This window comes from Ochotona curzoniae, unplaced genomic scaffold, assembly GCF_017591425.1.
Source record: "Ochotona curzoniae isolate NIBS_2020 unplaced genomic scaffold, NIBS_Ocur_1.0 scaffold_4506, whole genome shotgun sequence".
In the NCBI taxonomy this organism is placed as follows: domain Eukaryota; kingdom Metazoa; phylum Chordata; class Mammalia; order Lagomorpha; family Ochotonidae; genus Ochotona; species Ochotona curzoniae.
Genome location: NW_024467119.1, coordinates 77,443,190 through 77,457,784, shown reverse-complemented (window position 1 = coordinate 77,457,784; position 14,595 = coordinate 77,443,190). Strand labels below are relative to the sequence as shown.

Here is a 14,595-nt window from a genome sequence, read left to right as displayed (position 1 = left end):
CAGCTTTTGGCTTCACTTTCACTTTAGGGAGTCATGAGAGTAATTTAAAAATTATGACCCACTGACCTCTAAGCAAGGTGAAGAAACACCTTTCTCTGTATTTTTCACTACTGCACTAGGCCAAATTCTGCGCCGTTAAGAGCGGAGTGGTGCTGGGAGGAAAAAGACTGTCTTAAGAACGTGATGATTTTTGCCCTAATATAATTTATCTCCGAGACTGATCTTTCACATTGGAAAATCACAGGAGGGGAAAAACAAAGTGCCTCAGAGATCGACAGCGCCATCCACCCCGCCTCCACGCGGTTGGGAGCAGCTGTCTCCGGAATCTTCCCTTCTCAGAATGTGGGAGAGAGGCTGAGGCGGCAGCTGCAGAGCCCGGCGTCTTTTCCTATCCCTCGCTTCCCTAATGGCAGTAGCCGCAGCAGCTGCCCGGGGATCCCGCAGAAATCTCCTTGCAATTCTTGGCCGGAGCGCGGCGGGCGGCGGCCGCGGCAGCAGCTGAAAGCCGTCAGGGGCTGGGGTGGGGGGACTCTGCGCTCCCCCGGGGAACAGCAGCCTGGCTGCCTCTCGGTACGAGGTCCCTCAGGTGTTCCTCTCCAAGGCCAACCGGGCACCTTGGCAACGTGAGGGCGGGCTCCCTCCGCGCCCAGAGTCCCTACGGTCACCTCTCGACGTAGGCGCCTCAGCCCTGGCCGGAGCACCCATCCCCCGGTGACTCGGGCTCCCTCCGAAGGAAGGACAGGTCTCCCCCCTCTTGCCATTTTTTTTTTTCTTTTTCGTGAGGGCGGGCCTGGGCGCTCCCCGAGCCGCGCGCCCGTGCGCCCCTCTGCCCCGCGGGTTTCCTCAGGCAGCACGCCCAGCGCCCCCGCCCTCGGCGGCCGCCCCGTGCGCGCGCGCGCCCCCAAGCCGGCCGCGGCCTCCGCCTCGGCGCGCGCCCGCCCGCCCGCTCGCGCACGCGCACGCCGCGCCCGGCAGCCCTCGGCGCTGTCATGGCGGCCGGGGGCAGCACCGGCGGGCACCGTGGGGCGGCCGCACGAGCCTTGGCGAGGCCGGCTGCGGCAGTAGCATCCTCACCGCCCGCAGCAGCCACCGTGGCAGCGTCCGTGGCGCCCGCAGCGGCTGCTTCTTGCACTGGCTGAGCGCAGGGGGCGGGGGCTGGGGCGGGCAGGAAGCCATGGAGTTCTGTGCAGCCGCGGACTCCCGGGGAGCCGACTAAGGGGGGAAAACTTGGAGGCTGCGACCAGGTGCACTGACCTCTGTCCCCCCCACCCTCCTCTCCCTCCCTGCCGCCACACACAGCTGCCCAGCCGGCCCCGGGCAGCCTCAGGTGCCTCCGAGAGGTGCTCCACTCCTCCCCCTTGGGCCGAGCCTTGAGCAGAATCACCGCCCCTTCCCCCCGCCTTTTCCTGCCCTGGATCTCCGCCGCCACCTCGGTCTCGCTGCTCCCCGGCCGGGGCGGGAGGGGGGCGGTGAGCACCGGGTGCCGAGTTATCAGGGTGAGGAGGAACTTGTGTGCCCGGGTGGTAGCTCGGCGCGGGGAGGGGGGTCCCCTCTGCTTCCTAGTCCCCGTCTGCCTTTCCCGCCACACTTTCTCTTCGGCGTGCACCTGTGAGCAGAGGTTGCCCTGCTCCTGGAACCTGCGAGAGTGTGGGGGAGGAGTGAACCTGTTCCAGGGCCTCTTGGACCCGCCTTGGGCCAGAACCCAGCTCTGCGAGCCCGGGGAGCAGCGGGGTGGGGTGGGGGCTGCCCCGTGGGGGACACCTGCCCTAACTTCAACTTGACGGGCAGTTAAGTATTTCTCCCCTCTCTCTTTCCTCCCCACCCCCAAATCCAAACCTAGCCTAGTTAACATACATTTAATCTTCCAATAGGGTTTGGCGTTGTTGTCAGCCTCGGGGAGAGAGATTGGACAAGTGTTCTCCCAAGAACAGCGCTTCGCCGAGGAGGACTTTCTTCACATCCCCCTCCCCGTTTCTTGGCGGGGGGCGTGTTTCCCCACGCGTTGGAAGAGAGACCCTTTGCATCCGGCGTTGGGTGTGCGGCACAGCCGGCCGCTCTCCCGCGGGGACTGCCACTCATCTTTCCGCGTTGAGCCAGCCATGGCTAGTGAAGACCTTCGTGTCCCCTCCCCGCCACCAACAGGTGACGACGGGGGAGGGGGCGGGAGAGGTGAAGAGACCCTTGCCGGAGGGGGCTCCTTGTCCCTGAACCCCGGGCTGCCCATCAGGGGCACCCGCATGAAATTTGCCGTGCTGACGGGACTGGTGGAAGTTGGCGAAGTGTCCCACAGGGATCTTGTAGAAACTGTCTTTAACCTGGTAAGTTAGGTAAATATTTTATAAGCCTATATACTTTCCCCTCTGGGTGAGAGAACAGGACGTTTGAACGTTTAAGCCATGTGCTGGCTTTTCTCGATGATGGCTTTTTCCATGGCTTAGAAGTACAAACATTCTACTGACCTAAAATGAAGCCGTTTTTTTGTACCACTTTTTTTTTTTTTCCAGTTTAAAGGGAATCATGCTCCAGGTTTTGTGAAAGTGAACAGAACCCCTTTTGTGCTGAAGAAAGTAAATTGTTGCTGTAGGAGTCTGGGGGGCCAGGGGAGGGGCGCCCCTGGAGTTGTCTGTACTTGGGAGGCTCCAGCCTCTTGCACATCAAAGTCACATTGTGACTTTGGACTTGAAAGACCCTCTGACGGTTTGTGTCTGTCCAAGTTATGACTTGCTACCAGGAATTGTATGTGTAAAATTTCTCCTTCCTGGTGCTGATGAAGTATTAATTTGCTGCCAAGTTAGCATTTAATTTTTCTGTTTTTAATCAGGTTCGTTTTTAGGTGTGACTGACAAAAGTTAACTTTTGGATTCGGTTTAGGGTGGTGTTCAAAGTGGTTTTGTAAGAAGTGAATGTCAGTTTAAAAAAGGGTAGAGGCAGATGCAATGTAAGCTTTGTCTTCTGTCAATTTATATGCAACGATAAATAGTACTTGGTCACTGAAAGTTGCTTAGAATACTCCTGTTAGCCAAGACTGTGTAAGAGGTGGATATGAAGTACTCTGCTTAGTCTGTTCTTAAGCATGCTTCTTATTATCTTTTTCTTCTCGTGCCCAAACTTGTTAGTTTTAATGGAAACTTTTACAATTTCTTGAAGAATCCAAAGGAAAGCTACCTTCAGATCCTTGCCCCTCTTCCGCCCAGCTTCCTGAGAAAGCAGGTGGTACCCAGTAATAATGGCTAATGATTGTCCTGGCCATTTAGCACCTTTCCCTTTTGCCTCTGTATTTTCAAGGTTAGGTTTATTGTAGTCCAGGGCAGTTAATTATTTCCTTCATTGGGCCTTCACTACTACCTGCTAACCTGCAGCACAGCTTCTTGACTGAGCGAGTAGAGGGGCAAAAAGGGCTTACTCTCAGTGTGTGAACAACAGGATCTCTCCCAGTTGGTTGGGATTTATGTGTAAATGCCTACAGGCATTATATGTTACAGAAATATTAAAGACAGAATAGCGCAATGAGCTTTAATCTCCGTCATCCATCTTCAGTAGTTACCAGCAGTTTGGGGCCCTTGTGTGTGTGTGTGTGTGTGTGTGTGTGTGTGTGTGTGACTTTCATTTGAGAGAATAAAGGAGATACGTAGTAAATTGGACTACTGCTTTACCTAAAAACAGAGTTGAATTTTCCTTTTTTTTAAATTCCTAAGCTTCTTGCATCCTGGATGATAAGCAGATCTGTGGTAGTGACCTAGCCCGAGTGTGAACAAACAGCATTCTTTCTTTCGCAGGAGGATTCAGACTCCTCAGTTCTTCAGAATGTGTTGTGTGGGGGTGGATGACCAACCCTGAGTCATTTGATTCTCCTCATTAAGGAAAGTCTAACTTCTCGAGTACTAGTTTGCTTAGACCCTGCCTAGAGCTGCGGGGTTTGGGGCTGTCGGGCCGCGTTGGCGGGTGCTGGGGCATCTGTGAGGAGCAGCGGGCTGTTCAGTTACAAGTCTTGGTCACCGCCGTTCTCTTTCTCTGGTCTGGAGCTGGAAAAGTTGCCAAGAAGGTTAGACAGCAGGTTCTCTCCTTACAGTTCTTTCCTTGCTCCTTTGTTGGATTGTGTGGGATCTTGCCACCGTTGACGCCATCCTGGGAGCTAAAACTGACCAGTACGTCAAAGAATTTTCTGTTGCACCTGACTGTTTCCAATTAATTGTCAGCCTCAGTCCCATTTCTGCTCAAAGGAGGAAATTGGGTTAACTCAGAGATGGGTGATTTTTTTTTTTAAAGTTACTACTGTCTACTGTGTGTCAGGCGGTTGGTGTTTTGGATACATGATTTAATTTTTCTTTCAGCAACTCTTTAAATGTATTCCATTACAGCTCATTTTATAGATGAGTAAATTGAGGGATCCAGAGGTTAAATAGATTGCCTAGGATGTGATGATTCTTAGAGTGCAGTCTTTTCAGGAAGCTGAGTGTCTCCTAGGTTGACACGGTGTTTTTTCCTTTTCTGTCCTAAGTGGTACTTGGAGTTTTCTTGGTACCTTCCGCAAGGACACAGAAATCACTGGCCCTCCTCTGTACTACTGACGAACCCTTCATCAGTAGATTTTCTTTCTTCTTATTTTGTAAGGTTCAAATAGCTTTCAAAAAGTTGGTTAAGAAAGATCTTAAAAGGAAAAATCATTTTTCAGGTGATTTTTATTCAGTATGTGGTTATAGAAAGCTGGTTATGGTCCACAGTACAAATTTGATGAAAACTTCTAAACTTGTGAAAAATAAGATGCAAACAAAAAAATGTGACGTGTATAAGTGGTGAAGTATCACAGCAATGTCAGTCCTGACTAAGTCCAACTTGCCAGCCAGTGGGTCAGCATCACTGAATCCTCCTGGGTATCTTCTCACCTGTCTCCAAGGATCCTTCACCCGGAAATGCATGCTCTCCTTACACACGGGCACATTAGTAAAATAGAAATATGTTTACTGCCAGCCCTTTTCTTTTTGGCTGATTGAGTATTAGCCGCTTTAAACACTAATGATTTGTGTTGTTACACAGCCTCCCATCCCCCAGAGTGGTCTGAATAGCAGGTGGCGGAGCCAAGAAGGTCTTTATGAAATGCCATTCCTAGCTTGCTCATGTAGCATGGTCTTAGAGTCTCAGTCCCTTTGAAATTTACTACCCTTCTTGTAATTTCTTTGGTAGATTTGTTCTGCAGATAAATTTTGATAAATGTACCATTGATGCTAGTGTGTTCAAGTGTTTTAAACTTACGGCCAACTTCTGTGTTTTCCTTGCCGAAATTTAAAACCGCTTTTTTTTTTTTTTTTTTTTGCCTTCATCTGTATGTTGAAATCATTTGTCCAATTTGTGATTCAGAGTAATGGATACATTGGCCTGTTTTCAGGATGTTCTAAGTTTAAGGCTCCTGTCAGGAATTTAAAGGTGTTCAGTGTTATCTGATTCTCAAGGGGATGCTGACAGGTAAAATAAATTCATGATTTAAAGAGGAAAAAATATATGTTTGAAAGGCAGAGAGAGAGAAAAAAAAAGAGAAACTTCCCGCTTGCTGATTTGTTCCCAAATGCCTGCGCTGGATGGGGCCTGGCTGAGACCAGGAGCTTAGAACTCTGTTTGAGTCCCCTGTGTGGGAGGAAGGGAGCTAGCGACCCGAGGCAGCACCCAGGGCCTCCCAGGTGCACTGTGTCAGGCAGTTGCAGTCAGGAGCTCCGCTGGGGCTGGCATCCTGGGACTGTGGTGTGAGAGGCAGGCTTCCCAAATGTCAACCACGCACCAAATGCCCATCCTCTGACTTCTGTTGTTGAGAAAGTAACTGTGCTGTTAATTAAAATGCTAACATTTCAAAAGCAGAATGTAATTGTTTTCTTCCCGTTGTGTGGCATTTGCTGGATCTCCTGCCACGTGTTAATGGTGCTTGCTCTGAATACCTACAGGAGCAGGCGCATGCTAAGGCTTTGTGTTGATTATACAGCGCGTACTCTGTGGACCTTAAGAAGCAGTGGTTATTCCGTTCCTGCTGATTGTTGCCTTGCAATAATGTAGGCCCAGTGATGTTATACATTTTTATTGGAAAGTCAGATTTACAGAGAGAAGGGAGAGACAGAGAGAAAGATCTTCTGTCTGCTGTTCCACTCTGCAAGTTACTGCAATGGCCGGAGCTGGCCGGAGCTGAGCCTATGCAAAGCTAGGAGGCAGGAGCTTCTTTCTGGGTCTCCCACATGGGTGCAGGATCCCAAGGCTTTGGGCCATCATCTGTTACTTTTTCAGGCCACAAGCACAAGCTGGAAGGAAAGTGGAGCAGCTAGGACACGAACCAGTGTCCATATGGATCCCGGTGTGTGCGAGGCAAGGATTTAGCCACTTGGCTACTGCATCAGGCCCAGTGTCATATGTCTTTAATTTTTCAGGAAACATTGGAAATCTAGAAGAGGGCATTGTGCAGCAGGTTGGGCTGTCGTTAGGATGACTGCATGCCAAGTCAGAGTGTGGTTTGGGTCCTGGCTGCTCTGTGCTTGTGGTTCAGCTTCCTGCCGCTGTGTCAGGGAGGCAGTGGATCCTGGGCCAGGTGCTTGACTTCCTGTTGCCCAGATGGGAAACCAGATGGAATTGTTGGTGTCTGGCTTTGGCCTGACCGGAGCCTTGGTTAAGTTACTTTGTGACTGTACCAACAGAGGGAAGCTGTCTCTTCTTCACTTTGTCACTCCGTCTTCCAGATATACATTTAAATTTGAAAAAATAATATTTAAAACTGTCAATATATTTAAAAATATGTGGTCCACATCAAATCATAGGTGATTACTTTTTAAGGTGTTATATGAATCTTTATTGAAAGGCGATTATTCAACATGTTTTTTTTGGGAAATATTTATTTGAAAGGCAGAATTGCAGAGAGAAAGGAAGAGGGAGAGAAGGAGGGAGAGAGAGAGAGAAAGAATCTTTCACCCACTAGTTCACTCCCCATATGGCTGCAGTGGTCTGAGCTGATCTGGAGCCAGGAACATCTTCTGGGCCTCACATATGGATGCCAAAGGTTTGGGCTGTTCTCTGCTGCTTTCCCAGGCTACAAGCAGGGAGCTGGATGGGAAGTGAAGCAGCTGGGACTTGAACTGAACTGGCACCCAAAAGGAATACACAAACTACAGACATTGATTTAACCCACTTCACTACAGTGCTGGTCCTAAGTTTTTATTCTGATGCGCAGACCTAGATTTAACTACCACTTAAAATTGCCATCATAAGTATAGAGTAATCCATTCTAGAAACATGTTTGTTAATGAACTTTGTCTACCTTGATATCAATTTGTAATTATGTTATGAATAATAGAAAACTTGAACTAGTTTGAGCACACTGCAAAGGATCTTTAGGTTTGTTTATCTTCAAGTTCAAAGGTAGAGTAAGATTTGCAATATTATGATAAATTAAAGACCCAGTTTCTTTCTCTTTTGCTTTCTGTGATATCAGTTTCAATGTGTTGCTGTTCCCCTCATGGTTGTAGAGTGGCTTCTGGTGGTAATTGGGTCACAGATGTACTTATTCATATCACTTGACACACAGAACATTTCTGCTGTAACATTCTAAACAGAAATCTGGACTTAGCAATACATCTGGAGGCCGTTGCTCCTGAAGTGAGCTGACTAGCATCAGGACCAACTGTAATAACCAGGGGTGGGGTAAATTTTCTCTGGAGTAGGTGGGGCTCTATGGGAAGGGGTGAGCACTCAAAAAAATCCACCTAAGAAATTGACACAGGATAAACAATCAATGATATCCAGTATTTTTCCTAAGATATTCATTTTTGTGAAAAGTATGTTTATGTAGAAGAGAGACAGAGAGAGAAAAGTCTTCCATTTATTGGTTCACTTCCCAAATAATTGCAACGGCTGTAGCTGGGCCAATCTGAAGCCAGGAGCCAGGAGCCTCTTCCAGGTCTCCCATATGGGTGCAGGGTCTCAAGGCTTTGGGCCATCCTCTACGACTTTCCTATGCCACAAACAAGGAGCTGGAAGGGAAGTGGAGCAACTGGGACACGAACTGGCATCTGTGTGGGATGCTGGTGCTTGCTGGTCGAGAGCTAGTTGAGCCATGCACTGGCCCCCACTATTTTGTTCACACACACACACACACCTGCACACACTTTTGGACACACACACACATTTATTTGACAGGCAGAGAGAGAGAGAATGAATGAGTGAATTTCCGTTTGTGCTGGTTCAGTCTAGCCCACAGTCGTCCATGCATGCGGCTGTGAGCCAGGAGCCCGATTCAAGTCTCCCACTTGAGTGATAGTAGCCCAGTTTCTGGAACATCACCGCAGCCTCTCGGGGTCCCTGAGACCGTAAAGCTGCAGTAAGCTGAACACTCCAGTATAGGACACAGTTAATTTTAACTGCTGTACCGAAATGCGCGCCCTATTCTCATCCTTGGAAAATGTGTAAATAATAGTTGTGTTAAAGCTATTTTGAATCATCATTTACTGTAACAGTCTGTTTTGATCTTGAGCTAGTTTGTTTAAAATCTCTGGGTGCTTTAGTTTTTCCCACTGTAGAAGGATTAAATGAGTAAGTATGAGGGGGCACTGTTGAAAGGTGGACATGAGGTCAGTTTAGGGTGGAGAAATTGGCTGGTTGTGAAGGTGTGGACCAAGACACCACATCTTCCTTAGGTTTGGGTTCTGGCTCTGCCTGGATTCCAGTTTCCTGCTCATGCAAAACCCTGGGAGGCGGCTGAGGTCGCTCAGGCGTTGGGGTCACAGTCACTCACCTGTCGGTTGGCAGGTGTGAGCTTTCCCCCTCCTTGTTTCTTAAATAATATACACATATAAAAGTATTTTGGTACAAAAATTTTTCCAAATCCATGCAAGGGTTTTTTTTTATAATATACATTTTCCATGAACTTTTTGAAGACTGCTTGTAGTTATGAAACACTTTAAATTCTCCATGGTGCATATTGTTGCTATGTCTTATTTTTGTAACATGTGTGATTTATATGGTTGCAGTTGTTAATTTCGACATTATCTTTCCTTTTTTCTGTCTCATTATTGGCCGTACAGTAGACTATGTGGTTCTTGCATTAGAATTTCTTTCTTTCTTTTTTTTTTGTTAAGGAAAGAAAGACTAAGTCTGTTGAACTGTTCAGTTTGTTAGCTTTCTACCGCAATGGAATTTCCTTTTTTTTTTTTTAGATGCATTTTATTTATTTATTTATTTATTTTAAAGATTTATTTATTTATTGGAAACGCAGATATACAGAGAGGAGGAGAGACAGAGAGGAAGATCTTCCATCGCTGATTTACTCCCGAGGTGACCGCAATGGATCCAGGAACTTCTTCCAGGTCTCCCACGCGGGTGCAGGGTCCCAAGGCTTTGGGCCGTCCTGAACTGCTTTCTTAGGCCACAAGCAGGGAGCTGGATGGGAAGTGGAGCTGCTGTGATTAGAACCGGCACCCATATGGGATTCAGCCACATTCAAGGCAAGGACTTTAGCTGCTAGGCTACTACGGCAGGCCCAGATTTATTTTTATTGGAAAGTAAGATATACAGGGAGAAGGAGAGACAGTGAGGAATATCTTCTGTCTGTTGATTAACGCCCATTTGGCCACAGTGGCCAGAACTGCTCTGATCCAAAGCCAGGAGCCTAGAGTTTCTTCTGGGTCTCCCACGTGAGTACAGGGTTCTAATGTTTTAGGTTGTCCTGGACTGCCTTCCCAGGCCATAAGCAGGGAGCTGAATGGGCACCGAGGTTAGAAACAGTGCCCATATGTGAACCTAGCGCGTGCAAGGCGAGGACCTTAACTGCTACCAGGCTACTGCGCTGGGCCCTAGAGTTTCTTTACTGAGCATTTTCATCTTTCAATGGTGAAGATTTTTAGGCAGCTCTTTTGGCTCAGACTTGACAAGTGGTAACATTCATTCATTTTCTGCGTGCTACTCAGTTGTTTTAAGGAAATTCACACACTTTTACAACCATGACCACAATCTAATTTTAGCATTTTTACATCCTGTGTTGAAGACATTTTTAGTTTAAGCTCTTTTGCTTAGGCCGTTTTGGAGTTATTTTTTGCTGGTTTGAGCTGAGGGTAAGAGAAGTGTAAACCCGTTATTTGTATATAGTTTCCTGATTGCCCCAGTGTCATTTGTTGAAAGGCTGTTCCTTCACCTCCTTGAATCAACCTGGCACCTTTGTCAAACATCGGTTGATAAGACTGGAGTTGTTGGAAGTGGATCGCGCCACCTCTTGGGACCGCAGTATCCTCTATCAGTGTGCCTGGGATCCAGTCGCATCCCTGCTTCTGATACAGAGTCCAGCTGATACGCCTGGCAGGCGGCGATGGCTCAGATACTAGACTTCCTAGCTCGTGGCTTAGGCCTGCCTCGTCCTGGCGTATGGAGAATGAAGCAGCTGCTGTAAGAGCTCTCTCTTTCCCTGTCTGTCACTGCCTTTCAAATGAATAAATCCATAAAAACTGAAACCTCAAACAGATCCCAGTTGGCTATAAAGTAAGGATTTGTCTGGGGTCTGAGTGTTTTCTGTTGATTCATGCATCTGTTATTCTGGTCGCAAACTGTTAATTACTGTGTTTCTGTAGGAAATTTTGAAGCAGAGATTGTAAGGCCTTTACTTGTTTTCTTCCATGATTGTTTTTGTTGCATTTGCACTTTTTAATGACTTTTAGATTCAGCTTATCAGTATTTGTGAAAAGCAAGCTCGGAGTTGGATAGAGAAGCTCTGAGTTGGTTAAATCACTTGGGGAAATATTTGGTCTTCGTGAACATGGAATGTCTCCATTTGTTTACATCTTTAGTTCTTTTAACAACTGTTGAGTAAATCCTTTTTTCCCTTTTGCCATCGAAATGATTTTGTAGGCATATATTTTTTTTAAAAGATTTATTTATTTTTATCATAAAGTCAGATATACAGAGAGAAGGAGAGACAGAGAGAAACATATTCCGTCCCATGATTCACTCCCCAAGTGACCGCAAAGGCTGGTGCTGGCTGTGCCGATCTGAAGCTGGGAACCAGGAACCTCTTCTGGGTCTCCCACGCGGGTGCAGGGTCCCAAGGCTTTGGGCCGTCCTCGACTGCTTTCCCAGGCCACAAGCAGGGAGCTGGATGGGAAGCAGGGCTGCTGGGATTAGAACCAGCACCCATATGGGATCCCGGCGTGTTTAAGGCGAGGACTTAAGCCGCTAGGCCACGCCGCCGGGCCCTTGTAGGCATATTTTCCCAATGTATTTCCATGAGGAATGAGCAGAATGAGTATAGATCCTGAGTAGATATTGTTAGATTATTTATTAAGCTTAATGATAATTAAGGGAAAGTTGAGTGAATTGGTGAGAGTCTTAAAGGCTTGAATTTTCCCGAGGTGACGGAGTGATAGTTTGGGCCCCGGCAGGCACAGGCTTGTTTGCACTTGATCGATGCTGTTTGCAAGTTGCAGATTATGTTACCTTCTGACCAGGCAGCTACAAGTTGAGAGATCTGCAACTCCCAACTCAGGTTTCGTTCATTTGTTTGAGTGTTTCACAGACTCAGGCGAACTCATTTACTGTTTTATTTTGAAGGGCATTACAGTGGACACAGCTGAGAGATGCAGGGTGAGATGTGGGTGAAGGGACAGGAAGCCTCCATCCACCTTGCAGACTCACCACTCCCCAGGAAGCTCTACTTGCTTAGCTCCTGGGACCTCCCTGGCACCCTGTCCTTTAGGATTCTGCGGGGACTCCATTGCACAGGCATGGTGGAACTGTGGACGAAGATGTTAAAATGTGATGGGGACCAGGCCTGGCGCATAGCTTAGTGGTTAAAGTCCTCCCCTTGAACGTGGTCCCATAGGGGCACTGGTTCTAATCCCGGCAGCTCCATTTCCCATCCAGCTCCCTGCTTGTGGCCTGGGAAAGCAGTCGAGTACGGCCCAGAGCCTTTGGACCCTGCACCTGTGTGGGAGACCTGGAAGAGGCTCCTGGATCCTGGTTTCGAAATTGGCTCAGCACCAGCAGTTGCGGCCGCCTGGGGAATGAATCTTCAGGTGGAAGATCTTCCTCTCTGTCTCTCCTCCTTTCTGTGTATCTGCCTTTTCAATAAAAATAAATACATCTTAAAAAAAAAGTAATGGATCAAAACGGTACAGTCTACTGCTAACTGGCTGTGCTACAGGCCGGAGCCAGGAAGTCTGGGGCGGGCGGAGGTGTCGCCTGATCGCCCGTGTGGGGGGCAGGAACCCAAGTGTTCATTGTAGAGACGGGCTTAGAGGACGTCCGGGGCATTTACTGCACTAGTAAAGGCACCACCTTGGAGGTTCACGGTGTTCACATCACATCCTGGAGTCCTGGGTGTGAATCTGGGCTCTGTTTCTGAGAGTTTCCTGTTAAGTGGGAACTGGGAGGCAGCATGTGATGGCTGAGGGAGGGGCTCGGCTTCCTGCCATCCGGGTGGGAGACCAGGATGAGTTCTAGCCTTGTGTCTGACCTGTTCCAGTCCTTGGTGCTGTGGGCATCTGGGGAGTGAGCCAGTGAGTGGAGATGGCTCTTCTCCTCTGTCTGCCTTTCAAGTAAATAAATAATGAAAAATCAAAAAAATTTAAAAAAGGAATATCTGGATATTAACGTGAGGATTTCATATCCAGATATTTTAAAACTTGCTGGGCCCAGCACAGTAGCCTAGAGGTTAAAATCCTTGCCTTGCATGTGCTGGGATCCCATATGGGTGCTGGTTCTAATCCCGGCAGCCCTGCTTTCCATCCAGCTCTCTGCTTGTGGCCTGGGAAAGCAGTTGAGGATGGTCCAAAGCCTTGGGATCCTGCACCCATGTGGGAGACCTGGAGGAAGCTCCTGGCTCCTGGCTTCAGCTTCCGGTGTTCCGGCAACTTGGCGTGTGAATCATCAGACGGAAGATCTTCCTCTCTGTCTCTCCTCCTCTCTGTATATCTGCCTTTCCAATGAAAATAAATCTTTAAAAACTGAAAAAAGAAAAATTGCTGTTGTCAGGGGCTGATGGGATGAATCACTTGACTGATCATCTCCCTGTGGTGTTAGGATCCCCTATGGGTGCCAGTTCTTATCTCAGCTGCTCCACTTCCCATCCTGCCCCTGTTTCTGGCCTGGGAAAAAAGTCAGGGACAGTCCAAAGCCTTGGGACCTGCACCCGCGTGGGGGCCCTGGAAGAGCCTCCTGGTTCCTGGCTTTGGATCGGTTCAGCTTCTGGCCCTTGTGGCCTGTTGGGGGGTGAAGCAGCAGCTGGAAGGTCTTTATCTCAGTGGGTCCCTCTATAAAATTTGACTTTCTGATAAAAATAAATAAATCTTTTAAAAAATGCTGCTGAGGCTATATATTCTGTAAATCGCAAAAGAGGATAGTTGAAAAAATCCATTTAGCACAAGTGTTCTTTCTGAACGACTGTACTGGCCTCATAAAATAGTCCTAATTTTAGGTTAAGCTGTATTTCCAAAGTGTGTATAGATCTCTTTTTACACTCCTCAAATGCTTAATTAGATTCTCCAGGAGTTGTTGACGTGACCAAAATGTGCGTTGTGAAGCAGAAAGATCCTTGTTGTAGGAGGTTTTAGAACGTGGCGTGTTGCAGGCATGTTAGAGTGGAATCTTAGTATACAAATTGTTCAGTAAACGCCTTCTGAAGTCGGCTGCCTCTGATGGACATGCTGAAGGTTCTGTGATACGCATTGCATCTCGATCTTTGCATCTATTTTTCAGACTTCTCTTGACAATATTTATTTCATTAATCACTTAATAATCTTGTGTTAATATTGAGTTTTAGAGAGTCATGAGGCTGTATTTTCTATACTTATGGAAAGATTAAAACCTGGTGAAATCTCAGATATTTTTATTAGAGCTGAGTCTAAGAGAACTTAAATGATTTTCTTGTTTAATGAGATCTTTGTTCAGTGGATCACAACTGAGTGTGGGTTTTTTTTTTTTTAAGATTTATTTATTTTTATTGGAAAGGCAGATATACAGAAAGGAGGAGAGACAGAGAGGAAGATCTTCCGCCCAATAATTCACTCCTCAAGCGGCTGCAACCGCTGGAGCCAAGCCGATCCGGAGCCAGGAGCCTCTTCCAGGTCTCCCACATGGGTACAGGGTCCCAAAGCTTTGGACCGCCCTTGACTGCTTTCCCAGGCCACAGGCAGGGAGCTGGATGGGAACCTGTGCCCATATGGGATCCCGGCACGTTCAAGGTTAGGACTTTAGCCGGAAGGCCACTCCACAGGGCCCATTTTTATTTTTTAAGATTTATTTATTTGAAAGGCTGAGTAGCGCTCACAGAGAGAGGGGGAACAGATCTTCTAGCCTCTTACTCCCCAGTTGACTGTGAAGGCTGGAGCTGGGTTGGTCTGAAGCCAGGAGCTGTGGGTTCCTTCTGGCTCTTGTGTTGTGTATAGGTGGCAGGAGGCCACGGACTTGCGCTGTGTTCTGTTGCTTTCACAGGCACATGAGCAGGGAGCTGGCTGGGAAGTAGAGCAGTGGGACTCTGACTCACTCCCAAATGGGTTGTGAGTGCTGCAGGTGGCTTTTACCCACTACATCACAACACCGGCCCCTGGGATGGAATTGTTATAAAATTTATTATGCCACCCAAAGTTA

The 14,595-nt window shown here is 47.8% G+C and overlaps 1 protein-coding gene across 4 annotated transcripts in view; it reads left to right on the top strand.

The window, feature by feature from the left end:
• The first annotated feature begins 1,070 nt into the window (after positions 1–1,070).
• Positions 1,071–14,595, top strand: part of LRBA (LPS responsive beige-like anchor protein) — a 633,639-nt gene continuing 620,114 nt past the window's right edge. For 2 of the 4 annotated variants that reach the window (XM_040967344.1, XM_040967342.1), the window contains exons 1-2: positions 1,071–1,244; positions 1,872–2,318. In XM_040967344.1, coding sequence (XP_040823278.1) covers positions 2,100–2,318 — 219 coding nt within the window. In that variant the 5' untranslated portion in view covers positions 1,071–1,244; positions 1,872–2,099. Of the gene's footprint in view, positions 2,319–14,595 lie in introns of all 4 variants that reach the window. The other 2 variants (XM_040967341.1, XM_040967340.1) reach the window with 2 other exon arrangements.